General features: G+C 36.4%; 1 protein-coding gene across 1 annotated transcript; it reads right to left on the bottom strand.

Moving 5' to 3' along the window:
• Nucleotides 1-6,492: 6,492 nt before the first annotated feature.
• On the bottom strand, nt 6,493-8,484 carry Pabpc4l (poly(A) binding protein cytoplasmic 4 like). The gene is made up of 2 exons (XM_032896754.1): nt 8,356-8,484; nt 6,493-7,821 (listed from the first exon to the last, which is right to left on the bottom strand). Exon 2 carries the CDS (start codon nt 7,730-7,732, stop codon nt 6,620-6,622), a length of 1,113 nt encoding a protein of 370 aa, XP_032752645.1. The 5' UTR covers nt 7,733-7,821; nt 8,356-8,484; the 3' UTR covers nt 6,493-6,619.
• Nucleotides 8,485-23,187: the final 14,703 nt, after the last annotated feature.

Genomic DNA, 23,187 nt, shown 5'->3' with positions numbered 1-23,187 from the left:
ATAAAAGAGACTGGGTTATTTCTAGAATGTTGAACTAGTAGCATTAAAACAACAAAAAACCTAAAAGATAAATAAGAGTAATAGAACTAAGTACTCTTGAACTTAGCAAGAACTATATCCTACGTAAGAGCAGAGAATGCAATGACTCACTTCTCGGGAAGAGAATACTATAATTCAGTTTTTAATTCCAATATCATCTAAGTTGAAATTGAAGCAAAGAAAAATGGAAAACTGTTGCTCCTGCAGAACATCAAAAGGCTGCTTGTTGGTCTTCAAAGTGTAGTTACAGTTCTATAAATATGAACAAATGATAACGAGCACAGTAACTCCTAGCATTCTGTTTAAGCTCCACCCCAGTTACCTGGCAACAGACAGCTATGCCTGACTCAGTACAAAAGGGGCTGTTTGCCTCCTCCTCATTTTATTGCCCTACTGCTCTTCTCTTGTTCTCTTACCTCTTCCCCCTCCGTCCTTTCTGTCCCTGTTATCCTCCCTCCTCATGCTCTTAGCCAGTCTCTACTCCTCTACTCTCTTTCCCTTTCTCTGACTTTACTACTCTCTTAAAACCTCTACCTATGCCCCCAAATAAATTCTATTTCTATACTATACCCTCATGTGACTGGTACCTCAGGGAGAAGGGATGCCTCACCATGGGCCTGCAGGGGCAACCTGCACAATAGAGCAGCTCTACCAAACATGTCCCTGGATTCTCTCTTTCTTCTTCTTCTTCTTCTTCTTCTTCTTCTTCTTCTTCTTCTTCTTCTTCTTCTTCTTCTTCTTCTTCTTCTTCTTCTTCTTCTTCTTCTTCTTCTTCTTCTTCTTCTTCTTCTTCTTCTTCTCTTCTTCTTCTTCTTCTTCTTCCTTCTTCTTCTTCTTCTTCTTCTTCTTCTTCTTCTTCTTCTTCTTCCTCTTCTTCTTCTTCTTCTTTTTCTTTTCTTTTTTTATAAAACACAACAGTAACAAATCGCATTACATTGCAATTTACAGATGTTCTCACAGTAATGCAGTAAAGTCATTGTAAACTTATGTGTGGGCATGAAAGTTTGAAACAACTTTTCAAAAATTTGAGGCATTCCACTGGGTAAGATATGTTGGAAATATTAGTATGAGCCTCTTATTTAGCTAAAGTAAGTGTGGCTGTACCTCAGGATTTACCATTGCCATGCATTCACCATTGATGCAGAGTGGACAGTGTAATGAAACAGAGGCTGCTAGAGGATAGTCCTCAAGACATGACTCTCCCAGTAGCAAGACTTATTTGGAAGACAGGTACACAGGAACCCTGATCTTCACTGAATGTAAAGACCTATTAAAACAGTAGGATTTTGGTACCATTAACTTTGGATCTCAAAAATGTGTTATTAGTACTCGATGGCCCTTCACATTGGGAGCTCATTATTTTTAGAGACCAAGTGAAGTAAACACACCTGGACTAACACAGTCTGATATATTATGTGTGTGAAGCTCCTGTTATCTCTCAGAACCTGTTTCTGCCCTCTGTACCAAAGAACAACACTAAAGATAGTTTTCCTCTCTGTGGAGTCAGTTTATGAACTCTACGCAAATTCAAAAAGGAGTAAAAGCATTTAGTACTGCTTAGCAAACCTGCAATATACTCTGACCTTAGCAGTTGCAAGTTAAGTATGTAAGTTAAGTATGCAAGTTAAGTTAAGGTGTAAGTTAAGTATGTCTGTTTCTCTGAATCTAGTCAGGTATAGAGCATGTTATCCACTTTGTACATGTAGAACTTTCCAGAACTTTCTTAATATTTGACAGTTGGAGCTGCTCTTTTTAAAATCATTAAGTAGTATAAAATGACGTTTGATTTGCGGAGTACATTAACGATTCTTTTCTCCCCTCTTTCAATTGTGAGCTCTGAGTGAGTGTGCAAATGAGACAGACTGAGGCTGCACTGAACTGAAGGCCAAGGAAACAATAGCTTAGTCAGTGTGATCTGTAATGATCAAATCTGACAATTTCAAATCTTTCGATAATTATGTATAATGTAATTCAAGTGACGAAACTGAATGGCATCTTTTCAGTTGTAGTTTTCAGCTTGCTCTCGGTTCGGCTCCAATGGGTAATACTGTCAAATAACAACATGAATCTTTTTACCAAATCAAGACACATTTTGCTTTATACTTACTACTAGTGTAAATCTGCTCGACTTACTTCCCCTGGTGATTATGCAAAAGGACATAGGAGAAAGTCATTAGCTTGAGTGTTGTATAACATTTGTAAAAACAAATACAAAAAATTATAAGAAACAAATAAAAAAACTACCTGTAAATGATTTTAAAGGTTAAGAAAATTCCAATTTAGATATAGACAATAGAAAGTGTCCTAGGTTACTGTTTGTTCCACAATATATCCATTTAGATCCTATTTCTCCTTGTCAAAACCACATTCCACAGAAAACTTAGAAATTGATACTTTTCATTTGATAGTGGCGGATCTTTTTGAATATTTGTACAAATGCTAAGCAATAAGAATTGACAGGGCTTGCCTTCTGATTAAGCTTGGGTCTGTGTGTTAACAGGGATGTTCATAACTACCATACACCTGGCAGATAACATAAGCCAAGGTATTGAAAGATGAGCCAGGAGACTTCAGCAAAGAAATGCAGAAACCTGACCGAATATGACTAAGAATCCTTACCTCTGAGTATTTTCAGAAAGCAACATATTTTCTTAGTTTCAGTTAGTTTTTCTGTAAGTAAAAGCCAAACTATAATCATAAAAATAAAAATATACAATCATTGGTATGTTTTTAAAATCATGTTATGAACCATATTTCAAAATAAAATTCAGAAAAATTAATCCTAAGCACCCAATATTTGGCATGAATTTTATGTTTTTAATTGTTAGTTTGCATATGGCTTGCAGGGAGTCACTCAAGCACTTATGTGACAAAGTTATTCCCCATCTTAAGGTACCTAGAATGCAAACTTTATCTCACACTGGCTGTATGCAGCATTGCTTTGGGAGGTGATAGAGTAGACAAAGTCAATCAAGTGGGGGCTCCTTGGTAGAATGTTGGAGACTACTGAATAGCACGGATAGGGAGAGAAGGAACAGAGCAAGCACATATTTACGGTCCCTTTCATCTAGGGATGGTATGATCATGCTTAGTGTCCAATAGTAAGAAAGCCATCGCAATTATTGGCCTGTCACACTTTGATTTATAAGTTATTACACATTTGTCACCTTTATTATTATGTTTTAATGATTCCATACATATAGTACTGTTCTGAACTAACACAACTGTCAATGGTTCCTCACAAAAATGTACTACACATCAGAACTGATGTTGAATTCATAAGGCTTTCATTGAGAATAAGTCCAGAATCAAATTTCAGGTCACAGAGCTATGAAACCATTAGAAACATGAAACAGAAGCATCTACATTCAGAAACAGAAAACTACAATGAAGATTAATAACTTCAGACATATCCATCATTGACATGCTAAATTTTATTTAGTATTGTCTTTTAGGCTTTGAATAATATAGAGAATATTAAATTATATTTTATCAATTTCCATTTGACTGCTTTTGAAAACTGGAATAAGGCACATATGTGCTACATCATCTGTAAAACATAGTCATTTATACAACAGATTTGGCAGTGTGCATGGAGAAGAAGGAGAGATACTGGCTGAAAGCATTTTTGTTTAAATTAGTTATTATTTATTAATAAAGCTAAGATTGTCTTTCTTATTCAAGGCACTTGGATACAAAACTTTTTATTTGTGAAAAAATGCTAACCCAGATGGTGAAATGAAATTATTGAAACACACATGCACACAGATATGATGCACACATATGCCCACATTTGGGCATATGTATAAACACAGACAAATTTAGAATGAATAAAATTTTTAAATTGGAGAGAATGGATTGACAAACTTTACGGTAAAAAAAATGTACAATTTTTATTAAGGCATTAGCATACTTCATTATTAATCTGATACAACAATATATCTGTGTATCTGGTAAAATGTTTAACCCATTTCTTGTGGACATAAGATATATATATATATATATATATATATATATATATATATATATATATATTTGTTCAATTATCTGGACACTTTTACAGATTAAATATTCCAGAACATGTTGTCATGTACTGACACATTTGTGTGCCACCCAGTCCTGGCACCTTACCAACTATAGTTCTTCTGATATTAAAAATACACATCAACGTAGAGATTTTGCAAGCCAATGGATTGAAGAGTGCATATGAGTTAGTTTATATCATCATCACTAACCCAAATATGAGCTGCTTAAAGATTTAGAGGCAAGGCCTAGCTAAAAGGCTTGTTCTCCTCTTTATAAAAAATATAAACAGTTTGTTTATAAAATCATTGATAATATGAATCATAAACTTTAAGAGAAGACAATATAGATTAAATATATATGTCTACTTGCCTCCATGTTTATGCTTTACACACATGTATATGCACATGTGGATACACAGACATTTTAAAGTGTTTAGAACAAATCACAAGAAAAATGTCATTGCAATGGAATACTGAAAAAGTTGAGTTCAAAATTGGTTTTTCAACAGCTTTCCGTACTGTAAACAAAGTGAGAACGTTGGTAAGTTTAAAACATTTTTGATTGAGAAAAATCCACGTAAACACAAATTACTCAAGAGAAAAGATAGCTCAGGTTCTTAAAACACTAACTTACATGTTTAGAAATATTAATGACCTGGATGCCTGATACAGGTGAAACTTTGCCAATTAAAAAAGAAACCAATAACCATACAATGAAAGAATAGTGAGTTTTGTCATCACTACACCAAGTCTGCAAATGCTGACAAAATTTAGGTCCTTGGCCAGTGTGGAATGTGCATTTGCCTTTACTTACAATGATAACATAATTGCTATGAAATGTCTGCAAAGCATTGGGGCAATGGATTAAAATAAAGTTTAAACTGATTTTAAGAGATGGATTGTAGTTTATTTTTTCAGAAATTAATTGGAATCATGCCGGTAGTTGTTGAGAAGAATTCTTACCTTCAAGTTATCTTGGCAGAAGACAAGATGAGGGGAAGAAGCATTGAAAAGCCATTCATATTTCCTAAGAGTTTAGGAATTATGAAAAATCCAGTGAACAAAGTCAAATAGAAAAATGTGCAAAGAATGTATTTGTGTATGTATGTATGACTTATAAATGAAAAATGAAACTTTTCTCATTCATAAATTGTTGTCAGGGAAAAATGTACATGCATTATGTAAATAAAAGGTTGTAATAAATGGTAATAAGACCAAACAGTCAAAGACAGAAAAGGACCAAAAAAACAAAAAACAAAACAAAACAAAAAAAACACAAAAAACCACCACCAACAACAACAACAAAAAGAAAGACTGAAAAGCAGCAGTAACAACAAGGATTTTCAAACCTTTGGTAACATTTTTAAGGCAATGCGTAAATTCCAAATAGATAACGCTCACCTTTTATTTCAAATAGATTTGAGGTAGTCCATGTGAAAAGCCAACATGACAGCGTCTTTGTAAAAACGTGTAAAAATGAACTAATATTTATGGACAGAACAGAGACATCATGTGGGAAGAGTGTCAAAATAAAACACATGCTAGAACACACAACACATCACATTAGTCGGAACACCAGCCAAGGCCAAGGGCAAATGCAACGGCTAACACAGTCTAGTACAAGTTTATAAAAATAAGGCACTTACATTTGAACACTGGGATAGATTAGTATAACATGAAGATTCTATTATTTTTTTCAAGACTGACTTGGTACGGAGTTTCCGAGTTGCATAGATATGACTTTCATAACACCAGCACCTAGCGAGAATCTCAAAATGCATCACAGAAAACCACATGGGTGTAGTGCGGTTTAAGGTGATGCTTAATGCCCATAAACAACATAGATAAATGTATATAAGGAAATAGAAAAAAACAAGGCATTACTATAGAAGTAAGATTAGATATTAAAAAAACACAGATTACCGTAAATACAAAAAAGTCTAAGAACAAAAACAAAACTTCAAAAAAGTTCCACCACCGTCTTAAAGTAGAAAAAAACCAACTACACCAGACTATGTATGTGCATGCGTATTAGAACTATGTCTTGGTAATGGAAGGATTAATTCAGAAGTGAAATTTGTGATTTAACTGGATTCTGTCCATCTATTTCTGCATTTTTAATTGCCAAAAATCATGTTAAGGTTCCTGTTGCTTCAAAAAAATTTAAATGTGTCTTCGACAATATTTTAAAGAAGAAATTAAAGCTCGCAACATTATTAACTGAGAGAAGAATATATTCAATAAATACAAGTATTTGCCTCACTTACTTCAACATATAATATAAATGTAACCAACTAAACAGTTCTAAACAGTATAAAATAAGGATTTTAAAAGTTTTTTGGAAGGTACACCCTGCAAAACAAGATTCTAATGCACATTTTTTTTTCGTTCAGATAAAATGAAATGTTTTTGTATTCACATTTCATTGCACGATTGCAATGAATTAAGCAGCCACTGGGTTTTGAAGATTACCCTTGCTTCTAGCACCTGATAGATGGAGAGCAGGATTGTTCTCCTAGCTGCTGCTCAGATTGTGAGGTAGGATCATTTTGTGTTCAGTGCTTCTGACCCAGTGCAATGTTGAGGGGTTTGGAGCCCAGGATGCGGCCATTCATCTCAGCCATTGCTTTAGCAGCTGCCTCCGGGGAGAAAAAGCAGATCAAGCCAAACCCTTTGCTCTGGCCTGCTTCCTGCATCACTTTAACTCTGCAAATGGACCCAAAGACAGAAAATTCCTTGCGCAGTGTTTCATCATCGATGGTGTCATCCAGGTTCTTAATGTAGAGCTTAGCTGCCTGGCGGGCACGGATTCTTTCCTTTTTCATTTGCTCAAACATTTCCTTTAACTCCGCCTGTCGTTCCACCTTCTTCTGGGCTCTGCCTACAAAAATTGTCTGCCCGTTTATGTCCCGTCCATTCATGTCCTCAACTGCGTTTTTCGCAGCCTTGTGGCTATCAAAGCTCACAAATCCAAAGCGTTTGGACTTGCCAGAGGCATCTTTCATCACCTTAACGCTCAAAGTTTGGCCGTATTTGCTGAAAACTGACCTGAGGCTCTCATCGTCCATGTCATCCCCAAAATTTTTGATATACACATTAGTGAATTCGGCGGGTTTCTCTCTGAGCTCAGCCTCCCGATCCTTACGGCTTTTGAATCTGGCCACGAACAAAGTGCTGTCCCTCAGCAGCTTCCCATTCATCTCCTCAATGGCCCTGTCAGCTGCTCTCTGGTCCTGGTAGTGCACGAAGCCATAGCCCTTGGAGCCTTCTTCATCCGTCATCACCTTGGAGGACATGATCTTTCCGAAAGGTGAGAAGTGTTCATACAAGGTTTTGTTATCAATGGATTTGTCCAGATTCTTGATAAACACATTCCCGATTCCTGACTTCCTTAGGCAAGCATCCCGTTGAGACCACATGAGACGGATGGATTTACCTTTGATCAAGTCAAAGTTCATAGTTTCTAGGGCCTTCTGGGCATCATCCACCTGGAGAAAATTGACATAGCCGTAGCCTAGTGAACGATGGGAAATCAGGTCCCGGCAGATTCGGATGGACAACACAGGTCCTACTGTGTTGAACTTCCTGAACAGAAGGTCCTCCGTGACATCTTCGTGGAGGTCACCCACATACAGGGAAGCCGCACGGTACTTAGTTTCCACACTCATGTTTTTGTTCTTGGCTTGTTTGGATTGTTTCTTTTTTTTAACCCCAACACTACAAGATCAGGCCCGGCAGCTCCCAATGATGCGTCTTCCTGCAAGAGTGCAAGCACAGTCACAACTCAGGACCTGCACAGTGGCCTAGGATGACCACTTAGGGGACCAGCTGCAGGGTCAGTTGCACTTTCCCTGAGCCAGGCAACACCTCTCATCAAAAGAGAAAGGCAGAAACCAAAGTAGTTGCAGAAACCCTGGTAGTTGGCTAACTGCCCTCAGCTCTCAGCCTCAGACTTTCCTTCCCTTCCAACTCAGCAACAACTTACAAGTGGCTGGCCAGAACAGGCCCTCCATCTGCCTCCATCCCAGCAGCTGGTGGCTGCTTTCCCAGCACAAACAGGCCTTATGTTCCCCTTGGCTTAGCCTTCCACCTTCCAGACCAGCCTGGAGCGCGGTGGGGGCAAGCAGCCCAGGCCCAGGACTGGAGGCCCCCGTCCCGCGCAGGGAGCCGGATCCATCCCGCCCGCCCCGCGCCTGAGAGCGCGCGCTAGGGCCGCGCGTCCCTGGCCACCCACCCCGTACCCCGCGGCCAGAGGCGCCAGGAAGGAGACTGGCTGAAGACTGAAGCTCACCAGGTTCCGGACTGCAGGCGGCAGGAACCCGGAGCTCGCCGGCTAACACTGTTTGCTCTTTCGCACTTTTGGGGGGACTGTGTTCCTCCCCCGCCCCTCTAGCTTGCTCCCCAGCCTCCTCTGCTGGGCTCGGGGAAGGAGGCGGTGTGGTGGGTGGAGAAAACGACTGGGGGTGTGGCCGAGCAACCCACCACCAAGCGGCTCTCTCCAGGTTTATTTTGTCCACACCAGCCCTCCCAAGCAAAGATCAGAATCCTGCAAGTCTTGCCAACACCCTGGGATGGCCTTAACCAGGTCCGGACAGCGCAGCTAGTATGGCAACTTTCTGCAGAATCTGCATGCTCTCCTTCCCAGGAAACTCTGAGAGACTCACTTGCTTTTTTTTTTTTTTTTTTTTTTTTTTTTGCCAGGTCAACTTTTAAAAGGTTTTCTTTTTAAAGATTCAACTCTCCTCCTCAAAGAAAACTTTCCCCAGCATGGTAGTCTAGGTTTCTCTTTTTCACACAGTTGCACTGTCTCACGTTCTCCTACCTGATTACAACAGACTCCATTCCAGGAACATATTTTATTTTCACAGATTTCTGGGAATGAGTGATTTACAGGGTGTCCACTATGTATTGAATACCTCACCCTGTGGAATAGATAAGGGAGGTATTGAAGCTGTCTGGAGATAGTTGTGCTTAACTTAGTGTGTAGCAGATGTTAAATAAATTAATAGATTAAGAAATGTTGAAAAGTATCAAGAATGTAATTGACTCCTTTGTAATAGTGACCCCACTTCCTCTAACATTAAATATATTAAAAATATGATTCCTAACATATCTTACAGTTTGAATCATGATGCCCTTAGAAAATCAAAATTATTTACCTGAGGAAGTGAACTGGTCAGAGTACAAAAACAACAATAAATTTATTATGTTGCAAAGTTTAATCAACATAGACATCGCAAAAAACCTTGGTTAAAAGCAAATTCTGGCCTAATAACTGAGATGAAAGGGGGACTCAACATTTCTCACTAATGAGACATAGACAGGCTGTTGTATTCTAATTTACATGTTGGATAGAAGGATTTTGTAGCTAATGAATCCAGAATGAATGGGGTGTTTTCTAATGTAACCTGAAGAATAATATGTATTTCTCCTAGGGAAGAAAATGACATTGTCCTAAAAGCCATTCTCAACATACATAAAAAAGTACTCCAATTTCCACTTTAAAATAGAAATTTATGTAAGCCTACTTAAAATTAATCATGTGTGAGGTCAGAAAAATCTCATCCAATATGTGACAGACTGTTGAAGAATAATTATAAATAAACAATGTTATGAAACTGTCTCGTCTCTAGTGATCTATCTAAAAGGAGAGCATACATTTTCTACAAAAAAGTCACTGTTCTCCTGTCTACAAAGGAACTCAAAGTCAATTCCTGAAAACAACTTGAGAAACTTAGGAGGCTAGGAATGGGACAAGAAGCATCCCGATTTTTAAAGTGACCCTTTGCTCAGTATCTTGCTTTGCAAATCTCTTGTATCTAGAACTCTGATACCGTTCTGCATTTGCTTTCCCAGTTCTATGACTGTACTCTGTTCTAACTTGGAACTCAAAACCATTCCTGTGAAATCTAATCATAAGCCGCATCTTCCACTAGAAAATGGATCAAAGTGTGCATTTGATTTTTCCCTGTATTCCCATTTCTTGTTAATAGGATTCTTGTTATATATAAGAATGTATAAAGCACTGGAAAAAGTTATTCCAATATAATGAATTTATGATTACTTACAAACAAATCTTCTTTGATCTTCAAGATCATCATTTATGTGTTGTTTCTTCTTAAAGAATTGTTTGGAAAAATAGGTGATTGTGTTCTAAACTGTAATTTTTAAGAGGTGGAAAACATGATAGCATATTAGATACTATTACAGATTTGTGTAATATGCCAGCAGGAATTTTAAATTTCAGACAATGCCACAGAAATCAATAATATAGCAACCCTTTCATTTTAAATTCTGTGGAAATTTTGAGGAGTGCTATAATTGTTCTTCTTTGAAAGTCTGGCAGACTTCTGCGCTAAAACTTTCTGTCCCTTGGGCTTTTTAAAGAGAGTTTTAATGACCGGTTCTATTTCCTTAGTAGTTATAGGTCTATTTAAATTGTTTATTTCATCTTAATTTAAATTTGTTGTTTGCTATGCAAAACTCTTTTAGAGTTTTGATTTTTGTGGAGTATAGGTTTTTGAAGTATGACCTAGTGATTTGTTCAGTGTCTGTTGTCCTGTTCCCCTATTGTTTCTGTCTTTGTTAATTTGGATTTTCTTTCTTTGCCTTTTAGTTACTTTGTATAAGGGTTTGTCTATCTTGTTGATTTTCTTAAAGAACCAATATTTGCTTTATCCATTTTTGTCTTGTTTCCTTGATGCTATTTTACTGATTTCAGGCTAGCCTCTGATTATTTGCTGTTGTTTGTCTGTGGTGTGTTTGTTTCCTTTTGTTTTAGAGTTGTGAGATGTACTCTTAAGTTGTTAAAATGTGATCACACTAATCTCTTTATGACCACACTTAGTGCTATGAACTTTTCTCTTAGCACTGCTTTCTTTGTGCTGTACCAGTTTGGGTATATTGTGCATTCGCTTTCACTGAATTCAAGAAAGTCCTTGGGTTCTTTCTTTATTTCTGCCTTGATCAAGTAGTCAAGTCTGGATCCAGTAGAGAGTTGTTCAGTTGCCACAAATGTGAGGGCTGTTTATTGTCCCTATTGTTGAAATTGAACTTCAACCCATATTGGTCTGATATGATATAAAGAGTTATTTCAATTATTGCATTTGTTGGGACTTACTTTGTGAACAAGTAAGTGACCAATTTTCGAGAAAATTTCTGGAGGTGCTTAGAAGCATGTATATTATATTGTATTTTGGTGAAATGTTCTATAGATATCTGTTAGTCCCATTTGATTTATAATATCTTTTAACTCCATTATTTTTATCCCTAGTTTTTGACTGGATGACCAGTCCATTAGTGAGAGTGGTGTATCTCTCACTCATAATGTGTGTGGTTCAATGCACTGTTTAAGCTTTCAAAATGGTTCTTTTACAAATCTGAGTGTACTTGTTTGGGGGAAATAAATGTTCAGAATTAAGATATCATTTTTGTGAGTTTTTTTCCTTTCATAAGTGTTTCCCAAATGACTGGGAAATATTTAAATGCTAGAAAAGCATTGCAGAAAATACAACCCCCCTTTATAATAAAAGGCTTAGGGATACGTAGGATATACCTAAACATAATAAAGACAATTTACAAACAAACTACTATTCAAAATCAAATTAAATGGAGAGAAACTCAAAGGAATTCCACTAAAATTTAGAGCATGACAAGTCTGTCTACTTTGCTCATATCTCTTCAATATAGAATTTGAAGTTCTAGTTAGAGCAATAAGACAACCAAAGGCGATCAAGGGGATACAAAATGGAAAGGAAGGAATCAAAATATCATTATTTGCATATGATCTATTAGAATATATAAGTGGCCATAAAAGTTATACAAGGAAATTCCTATAGCTGAATGTTAGCTACAGCCATGTGACTGGATTCAAAATGAACAAAAAACCAAAAACATTTGCCCTCCTATATACAAAGGATAAATAGTAAATTGGCTGAGAAAGATATCAGGGAAACAAGAACTTTCACAATATTTAGAAAAATTGAAAAATATATTTGGCCAACTCTAACCAAACAAATGAGAGACATGTATGACAAGAATTTCAAGTTTTCAGGAAAAAAAAAAAAAAGAATTAGAGGATATTAGAAGGTGGGTCAGAAGAAGATCTCTCATCCTCCTGGAACAATAAGACTAATATTGTAAAAATGCACATCTTGTATCCAGATTCCACCAGGAGAGAGCTGGTCTCCTAGGAGATCTGACACAACTGAGAGCAAGGTGAGACCACCACATCTGTTCAAATACCTGGCCAACAAGGAACCCACCCAGAGATCTGAGGACACAGGACTCAAGGAGCAGTCTGGTGTAGTGCCATATTGGATTTGGGCCTGGCAGCTTTGTAACTGCATGGCCACAGTAAAAGTCATGGGATTGTTGGACAGAGGCCTCTCCCATGTATTTACGGCACAGGAAGAAAAGACCAAGTAGTAAACACCCAGTGTCTCCACTGCATGACCTCGGCTGAGCCCGGCTGATACATGTGGAACTGACACACCTGGACCACACCTGGGTGGTGGTCAATTTACTTCTGCCTTTTACTTCCTCAGCCTTTATCCTGGAGATTTAGGCTAGTCTTCTCGGATTTCTCCCTAATTAATTCAGGTCTCCTAGTCGGTCTTTTGTTACTGAAGTCACAGGCCAGGTAGTCACAAGCCAGGGTTTCCCACTGTGCTTCCCAGTTATTTTCTACCTGGAGACTTGGGTATATAAGTGGTGAATAAAGCTACAGGAGTCTCTCACTCTTCTTCCTCACTCTCACTCTTCTTCCTCACTCTCACTCTTCTTCCTCACTCTCACTCTTCCTTCCTCTCTTCCTCTCTCTCTCTCTCTCTCTCTCTCTCTCTCTCTCTCTCTCTCTCTCTTTCTCTCTTCCTCTCCTGGCTTGACACGATAACCTGTGTGTGTGTGCGTGTTTCTTTCATCCCGTAGGCTTTCGCCCGATTCTCAGTACCGTGTCGGTGCTGGTGCCGACAGTCTGGAACAGGATCCTTCAGGTGTCCATCTGCGTCCTGAGCTGACTCTGTGCCACACATCCCAATACCGAGATCCTACTGGGAGAAATCGGGTCTCCAGGTACGCTAACACTCAGGCTTACAGGAAGGACAAGCAACAGTCAGAGACAGCAAGACCAGGTAAAACGAGAGATAAGCAGATGGCAAAAAGCAATTGCGAAAATATAATCAACAGGCTACTTGGCATCATCCTAACCCAGTTCTACCACAATAGCAAGCCCTGGATATCTGAACACACCAGGATCTGGATTTAAAATCACATTTTATGATGATGATGGAGGAATTTAAAAGGGACATAAATAACTCCCTTAAAGAAGTACAGGACAACACAAATAAACACATAGAAGGCCTGAAAGAGGAAACACAAAAATCCCTTAAAGAATCACAGGAATACACAACAGGTGAAGGAATTAAATAAAAACATCAACAATTTAAAAATGGAAATAGAAACAATAATGAAAGGACAAAGGGAGACAACCCCGGAAATAGAAATCCTAGGGAAGAGATCAGGAGTCATTGATGCAAGCATCACTAACAGAATATAAGAGACAGAAGAGAGAATCTCAGGGGCAGAAGATACCATAGAACACATCAACACAATCTTCAAAGATAATGTAAAATGCAAAAAGCACCTAGCCCAAAACATCCAGAATATCCAGGACACAATGAGAAGATTGAACCTAAGGATAACAGGTTTAGAAGAGAGTGAAGACTCCCAAATTAAAAGGCCAGTAAATATCTTTAACTACATTATAGAAGAAAACTTCCCTAACTTAAAAAAAGTGATGCCCATAAACATATAAGAAGTCTACAGAACCCCAAATAGATTGGACCAGAAAAGAAAGTCCTCTGTCACATAATAGTCAAAACACCAAATGCACACACAAAAAAGAAAGAATATTAAAAGCAGTAAGAGAAAAAGGTCAAGTAACATATAAAGGCAGACCTATCAGAATTACACTAGACTTCTCACCAGAGACTGTGAAAGCCAGAAAATCCTGGACAGATGTCATACAGACCCTAAGAGAACACAAATGCCAGCTGAGGCTACTATATCCAGCAAAACTATCAATCAACATTGAGGGAGAAATGAAGATATTCCTTGACAAAACCAAATTTACACAATATCTTTCCACAAATCCAGCCCTACAAAAAACAATAGATGGAAAACTCCAACACAAGGAGTTAAGCTATAACGTAGAAAAGGCAAGAAAGTAATATTCTTTAAACTATCCAAAAAGAAGATAGCCACACAAATATAATTCTACCTGTAACAACAAAAATAATAGGAAACAACAATCATTGTCTGTAATATCTCTCAACAATTTACTCAATTCCCCAAAACACAGACATAGACTAACAGACTGGATAAATAAACAAGACTCAACAATTTGCTGCATGAAAGAAATGTACCTCAGTGAAAAAGACAGACACTTTCTCAGAGTAAATGGTTGGGAAAAAAAGTCCCAATCAATTTCTTCCAAGAAACAAGCTGGAGTAGCCATTCTAATACCAAAATAAAATCGACTTTCTACCAAAAGTAATGAAAGATAAGGAAGGACACTTTATACTCATCAAATGAAAAATCCACTATCATGAACTCTCAATTCTAAACATCAATTCCAAATGGCACCCCCATTCATAAAAGAAACTGGACTAAAACTTGAGGTACACATTGAAACTCACACAACAATAGTAGGAGACTTCAACACCCCACTCTCATCAATGGAAACAGAAAATAAACAGAGACATAGTGAAACTAATAGAAATTATGAACCAAACAGATTTAATAGATATCTATAAAACATTTCATCCTAAAACCAAAGAATATACCTTCTTCTCCGTACCTCATGGTATGTTCTCCAAAATTGTCCATATAATTGGTCACAAAACAGGCCTCAATAGATAAAAGAAGATAGAAATAATCCCATGCATCCTATCAGATCACCACAGACTAAGACTGGTCTTCAATAACAACAAAAACAACGGAAAGTCCACATACAAATGGATGCTGAACAATGCTCTACTAAATCATAACTTTGTCAAGGAATAAATAAAGAAATTAAAGACTTTTAGAATTTAATGAAAATGAAGGCACAACAAACCCAAACTTATTGGACACAATGAAAGCAGTGCTAAGAGGAAAACTCATAGCTCTGAGTGCCTCCACGAAAATAACTAGAGAGAGCATACACTACAGCTTGAAACCACAAATGAAAGCTCTAGATAAAATAAATAAATAAATAAATAACATCTAAGAGGAGTAGATAGCAGGAAATAATAAAACTTAGGGCTTAAATCAACCAAGTAGAAACAAAAGGGTTATGCAAAGAATCTGCAAAACCAGTAACAGTTTTTCTTTTAGGAAATCAACAAGATAGATAGAGAAACCTCAGCCAGACTACCCAGAAGGCTCATAGAAAAATTTCAAATTAACAAAATCAAAAATGAAAAGGGAGACATAAAACAGAAAACTGAGAAAATTTAAAAAAAAATTATCAGATCCTACTATAAAAGCCTATGCTCAACAAAACTGGAAAATCTGGATGAAATAGACAATTTTCTAGACACATACCAAATATCAAAATTAAATGAGGGTCAGATAAACCACCTAAACAGTCCCATATTCTCTAAAAAAGTAGAAGCAATAATTAAAAGTCTCCCAACCAAAAAGAGCCCAGGACCAGATGGGTTTAGCGCAGAATTCTATCAAACCTTCATAGAAGACCTAATACCAATGCTGTCCAAACTATTCTACAACATAGTTGCAGAAGGAACCCTACCCAGTTCATAGTTGCAGAAGGAACCCTACCCAGTTCATTGTATGAAACCACAATCATGCTTATAACTAAAACCCATAAAGACCAAACAAAGAAAGAGAACTTCATACCAATTACCATTATGAATTTCCAAGTCAAATTACTCAGTACATTGCTCACAAACCGAATCCAAAAACACATCAGAATGATCATCCATCATGATCAAGTAGCCTTCTCCCATGGATGCAGGGATGGATCAATATATGGAAATCCATCAACATAATCCACTATGTAAACCAACTCTATGAAAGAAAACACATGATCATCTCATTAGATGCTAAGAAAGCATTTGACACAATTAAATGCACATTCAGGGTAAAGTATTGGAAAAAATTAGAAATTCAAGGCCCATACCTAAACATAATAAAAACAATATTTAGCAAAGCAATAGCAAACATCAAACTAAATATAGAGAAATGTGAAGCAATCCCACTAAAATCAGGGACTAGACAAGGCTGCCCACTCCCTCACTACCTATTCAATATATTATTTGAAGTCCTAGCCAGAGCATTTAGACAACAAAAGGAGGTCAAAGGAATACAAATTGGAAAGGAAGAAGTCAATTTTTCACTATTTGCAGATGAGATGGTAGTATACTTAAGTGACACCAGAACTTCCAACACTGAACTACTTAACCTGATAAACAACTTTAGCAAATTGGCTTCAGCAATTAATTCAAACAAATCAGTAGCCTCCCTTGCTCAAAGAATAAATAGGCTGAGAAAGAAATTAGAAGAACAACACTCTTTACAAATTGGATAAATTTGTACATATATAAATATAATATACTTTGGTGTAAAAAAAATACCAAGCAAGTCAAAGATCTGTATGACAAGAATTTCACATCTCTGAAGAAAGAAATTGAAGAAGATATCAGAAGATGGAAAGATATCCCATGCTCATTGACTGACAGGATTAATATTATATAAATGGCCGTCTTGCCAAAAGCAGTCTACAGATTCAATGCAATCCACATCAAAATTCCAACTCAATTCTTCACAGAGTTAGAAAGAGCAATTTGCAAATTCAAATGGAATGACAGAAAACCCAGGATAGCAAAAACACTTTTCAATAAGAAAAGCACTTTTGAGGGAATCACCATCCCTGACCTCAAGCTGTATTATAGAACAATAATGATAAAAACTGTATGGGATTGGTAAAGAAACAGGCAGGTAGATCAGTGAAATAGAATTGAAGATTCAGAAATGAACCCACACCACTATGGTCACTTGATCTTTGACAAAGGAGCTAAAACCATCCTGAATAAAAGACAGGATTTTCAATAAATGGTGTTTGTCCAACTGGCAGTCAGCATGTACAGGAATGCAAATCTGATGCATTTTATTGCCTTGTAGAAAGCTCAAGTCCAAGTAGAACAAGGACCCTCACATAAAACTTTAGATACACTGAAACTAATAGAAGTGAAACTGGTGAAGAGCCTCGAACACATGGGCACACGAGAAAATTTCCTGAACAGAACAATGGCTTATGTTCTATGATCAACAATATACAAATGGGACTTCATAAAATTGCAAGGCTTCTGTAAGGCAAGGGACACTGTCATTAAGACAAAACACTATCCAAAAAATTAGGAAAAGATCTTACCAATCCTACATTTGATAGAGGACTAATATCCAATATAAACAAAAATCACAAGAAGTTAGACTCTAGAGAATCAAATAACTATTAAAAAATGGGGCACAGAGGTAAACAAAAATTCTCAACTGAGGAATATCAAATGACCAAGAATCACCTAAAGAAATGTTCAATACAGAGGTCAATGCTAGCAGCAAACCACTGAACTGAGAATAGGACCCCCTGGGGGGAACTAGAGGAAGTATCGAAAGAGTTAAAGGAGCTTGCAACCCCATAAAAACAACAATGCCAACCAACCAGAGCTTTCAGAGACTAAACCACTATATAAAGACTATACATGGACTGGTCCAGGGCTCCAACTGCATATGTAGCAGAGAAATAGCCTTGTGGGGGCACCAGTGGAAGGGAAAGCCCTTGGTCTTGCCAGGTTAAGGTTGGACCCCCAGTGCAGGGGAATATGGGGAGGCAATAAGGGGATGTATAGTGGAATACCGGTATGGGGGAGGAGGAAGAGAATGGGGCTTATGGACAGGAAATGGGAAGGGGAATAACCATTGAAATATAAGTAAAGAAATATATAATAAAAAATTAAGAAAAAAAAGAAATGTTCAACATCCATAGTCAACAGGGAAATGCAAATCAAAACAACTCTGAGATTCTACTTCACACAAGTCAGAATGGCTAAGATCAATAATTCAGGTGAAAGTAGATGTTAGCATGGATGTGGAGAAGGAGGAACACTCTTCAATTGTTGGTGGGTTAGCAAGCCGGTACAACCATTGTGGAATTCAGTCTGGAGGTTCCTCAGAAAATTGAACATAGTAATACCAGTTCTATCACTCATGGGAATATACCCAAAATTTGCTCCAACAAGTCCCTCACCACTCTACATGTGACCGCTTCTTGTGCTAAGTGTGTGTAATCATGGGACACAGTACTGTAATAGAACAGTTACAGGAATGCATCTGGTGCTGATGTATGATGTACTGAAATACTGGAATTATGACTTTTTACATGCGGTTTTTATTGCATTATTAATAATAGCTTTTTTATCAAAGTAGCTACAAAAAGCTTAAGTGAATAATGACAAAACACTGCATTTTTTTAGGTGTTAACATTAAACGGTGCTAAAAAAAAAACTGTGTTTTTAATAGCTGAAAAATCAATGCCTTTTATCGTACAGGCAGCCAGTGTAGTCTAGGGCCCTTGAGGAACTGGGGTAACTTTGATTTACATTTCTACCTTAATTATGTTTTATTCAACTTAGTTTTTTTAAATTTGGACATTTTAAAGTCCTCTGGATTGTAATTATCCATTGATATCCTTGTAGAACTATAAATAAAGTATACACATATACATACTTACACATGTGTATTGAAATAGTTTAAGTGGTGTCTGAGAAACACTTTGCCTACCTAAGCCTTGGCAACTCGAGCAAGGCTAAGGTACTGAAGCTTAATAAAAAAACAAAACAAAACAAAACAAAAGCAAACAAAAAAGGCTGTCTTTCTTTTAGGATTAGAAATATTTTTTCTAAAGGAAAGCTTTGAAAACATTTGCTCTGCTCTTAGCCATGTATCAGCTGATAAGCCTTATCATTGTTGACAGGACTATTAAAGTCTGAACTGAAGCTGAATGGATATGCTAGTCCATAGAACACGTGTTTTCTGGTGCTCATCTCACATGCTATACTGTAAAACAGTGGTAGGGCAAGCTCATCGCTCCTATGTATTACCGCTTACGAACTTTTGTTAACTGCATGGGATAGTTAGCAGCATGCTACAGAAAACAAAGCTTGTCCACTTACACCCATGTTGTCCGACAGATCTGTATGTTCTTCAGGTCAGCCGGCTTGCTTTGTGTTAATTACAAGATTTGTGGTGTCATTTCTTACCTAATGTTATACGTACCAGGAAGATTGGGTGAACTGAAACCTGATTAAGATGAGAAGACAGGTTTAAGTCCACATGACTCCAGTGGCTACAAAACAAACAAAAACCTAAAGAAAATAGGCAGCCGGTTTGCTGTGGTAATTTTAAACATTAACGTGTATTAAAAGGTAAAAGAGTTGTATAGTAAGTAAACTTGTAAAACAAAACATTTTTTAATGTAATGCTTTAGTATTATAGTACTATGAAAAATTAAAGACATACATATATGTATAAAATGTACATCTTAACAAAAGCAATCTACACATTGAGCACAATCCCCTTCAAAATTTCAACACAATATTTACACACGTTGAAAGAACAGTAACCAAAATCATATGGTAAAAAGACCAAAATACCCATGATAGCTAAAACAATCATCCATCAACTAGAAAAGAAATTCTGGAAACATTAACATTCCTGATTTCTTGCACTACTACACTGCCATAGTAAGAAAATCCATTATGATATTACCAATTGATAGCAATTGTCTTTGAAGTAAAGAGCCAGTTTACAGCCTTGCAAACTAGAAAGTTATGTTCTCTTTCTGCACTTTGACACACTATCTGTCCATTTTAAAAGAATCAGTTTTTAAAGCTCTAAATTACTCTCCTTTTTTATTATTGGTGTCTCCTGTAACTGTGTACATTATTCAGTTCAGTGTGTGCATAGGAATGTTTCATAGGCAAGTGCTATCATACTAGTTACTGCTTTTGCTATTAAAAATAGTATTGAATTGGACTTAGTAACATTGTTTTCTTTTATGAGTATGCAAGAAGCAATAGTTGAGATGTATTCTTTACAAGTAGAGCAAAAGCAAGGTCCTTTCTTTCGCTTTACATTGTTAATGAAGAGAGAATCTTGACAAAGACAGAGCGCTCTAGAAAATACAGATTGTAGATAATCAAAAGAAAAGTTATGGAAAGAAAGCAAGAAGAATTTAAATTTGATAGCAAAAATTTTGATGAAATAGAATAATCAATTAAACAGCAAATAGATTGTCTTTTTTCTCAATGGTAAACTGGATTCTACAGTGCTTTTAAACATGTTGTTATCAACTCATAGAGAGCCAGGTTTTATAGCTGAATAAATATGGATGCTCAACTCACAGTTTATTTTGATTCTTTGATAGAAGTGATGGTCCAGAGAAAATTGTAGGTTATAGGAGGCTAAGGTAAATAAAACAATAATTGGTAGACATTGAGTAAATTGAATACATTAATCTGTTGCTTTTATACTTGAACTGAGTAGTCCTTGAAGAACTAAATATATGCTATAAAATTACATGTTCACTACTTAAATGTTTACACACAAAAGCAGATTAAAATTATCTTTCAATGAAAAATAGTCCTGTGGAAGTTAATGTCTGCATCTTACAAAATATCATAGGATCTCAGAGAATACCTCATTAAATATCACTTGCTCAAGACATTGAAAGCATCAAGCCCGTGATTACATTTTCCCAATGACACTACTATCAATGTTCTAGTAGATATATAAATGCCTTTTATATTTCACAGCCTTGTGTTTCAGAGGCTAAGATATATTGTTTCTATTTCTGGTAATTCTGTAGAAGTGACTCCTATAAGAATGTTCTCTACTTCTATTGTGTCTGACCCACTTTTAGAAGATAATATTACTGTTTTGTTTATTGTCTATTGGGAACACATCATAGCATTGTTAACTAGAACTTTATATTTTTATTGTAGACCTTTTGACCCAGGTACCTCTGTAATTTGATGAAGGAAATATCTTATCACAAGCTTATTCTACAAGAACCTGATATCCAAGATATGTAATGGCATTTACTACCCCATCCTATGGGAAGTATCCTATCCAGTATTATCCTATCCAGTATTATTTATATTTGACGTGTTCCCAGAATTTATTTCTTAGATATTCCTTGCCACAAATGTAGAAGGAATTTTACACCTTAAATGTGTCTGCTGTCTGTCTGTAAAAACTCCTTTGGCTACATCAAGGATGATGCTTGGAGACTATATAGACTAATGTATCCTACAGAATATCTTTGGCTTTCACAGAACACCTTTGTGTTTTCGTGTATTTGGCATGCACCCTCACATTCTCAAGACTGTCATTTTTATTCTACATGTAATTATTGCCTTTTCTTTCTTTTAATGTCATTACCATAATAAGCCAATTGATAGCTGCTCCTAGAATTAGCCTGTTCAAGTTGGGCCCAGTAGGGTCAGACATTACTCCATTGCAGCAAGCTCAATACTCTCATTGGATTGGCACATTGATAATGGCCACTTGTTTTGTGCACAGCTCACCAAATCCTTCTGTTCTCATCCATTCTGAATATAATAGTAGCCATATGGACATTGTGTGTTTCATAAAAATGTTCTTATCTCTCATATAACTTCCCCATGTGGAGAAAATATTTGGATGCCAGTAGGGGATATTTGTGAAGCTATGATATCACATTTCCTAAAGTGGACAATACTTCTGTGTTCATTATAGGGAGTAACATCTTACCTATCCAGGAAACATGAAACTTGGGGAAGGTTTTGTAGAGAGAAAGAACAATGAACTTTTTCTTTTCAAAATACTCTGCAAAGTTATTCACAAAGAAAAATGTGGAGAGTCTTGCCATTCTAGAACTCTGAAAAGTCTTTACTTAAATAACTGCTTCATCTTGAATTTTCTCCTACTTGAAAATCTCACCAAGAGTTTCATGGTATTCCATTATGCTCACTGTGCAGCAGTATATGAAGGTGGTAGCAGGAAACCCCAGTTCCCACACTTTCAACACAAAACAACTGTATATTTCAGGCATTGCCCACCATACAAAATATTTAGTTCTTTAATATAACAAATGAATTAGACACAGATACTGGTCATTATAAGATTATGGGTTGAACTGACTGGTACAAGGCTTTTCTTAGTAAATAACACACTCACTTTTAAGTGAACTTAGACTTTAAAAATATATGAGATAGGTAGAAAATACCTCATGTTATAAGGTCACATGGAGTACAAATATTTTAACAATACAATTCCTAATTCTGTCCAAACAGACTACAAGAATCTATGGGGTTATTTTACTCTTTATTCATTTTTGATAACTGATGCCTTACGGCAATGTCCAACATAATGTAATTCTTAAATAACATTTACAATTTTTATAATATGAGAAAAGGCTTGGGTGATATTTCCAGACATGTAGCTGGGAAGGAAATTTCTTTGGTTCCGATAAATACAGATTGTATATAGATTGTTTACAGGAGTAAATAATTTGGTAGACATAAAAGAATTTTAGCATATTGCTAGATTTTACAGCTATATCTTTTTTCAAGTGTACATTGAGCAATAAATACTGATCAAATTGAGTAGACTTATTTCCTCAATAAAACATACCAGATTTTGTTACATGACATTTGTGGAAAAAATAAGGGGAATTTACTGTCAGGCAATAATTCAGAAATGTTGCTTTATTTATTTATGTGTATTTTTTCCTACAAAACTTGTAATGAATTGAATTGACTGTTATTTTTCTAGACTCTCTTGACTTGGGTAGTTATATGGCAGAAAGTATTTGGAAAAAACAGAAGTCTAGTCAAAAACACAAATATAAATAACATATATTTTAAAAAGTATCAGGCTATGATTTATTTTCTTTATAGTAATCTAATAAATACATAGGTTCTTGGATTCCTTCAGATGACTGATTCAATTTTATTTTTAAGAATTATATAATACAGTGCCTATAGATTGACTACTGGTGCTTTTATAAGTGGTAAAGGTA

This window comes from Rattus rattus, chromosome 3, assembly GCF_011064425.1.
Source record: "Rattus rattus isolate New Zealand chromosome 3, Rrattus_CSIRO_v1, whole genome shotgun sequence".
In the NCBI taxonomy this organism is placed as follows: domain Eukaryota; kingdom Metazoa; phylum Chordata; class Mammalia; order Rodentia; family Muridae; genus Rattus; species Rattus rattus.
This window is presented reverse-complemented; position numbering and strand designations above follow the sequence as displayed.

Bases quoted from the DNA above. Each gene is read 5' to 3' on its own strand.
- Pabpc4l (XM_032896754.1), bottom strand. From the start codon at position 7,732: ATGAGTGTGGAAACTAAGTACCGTGCGGCTTCCCTGTATGTGGGTGAC.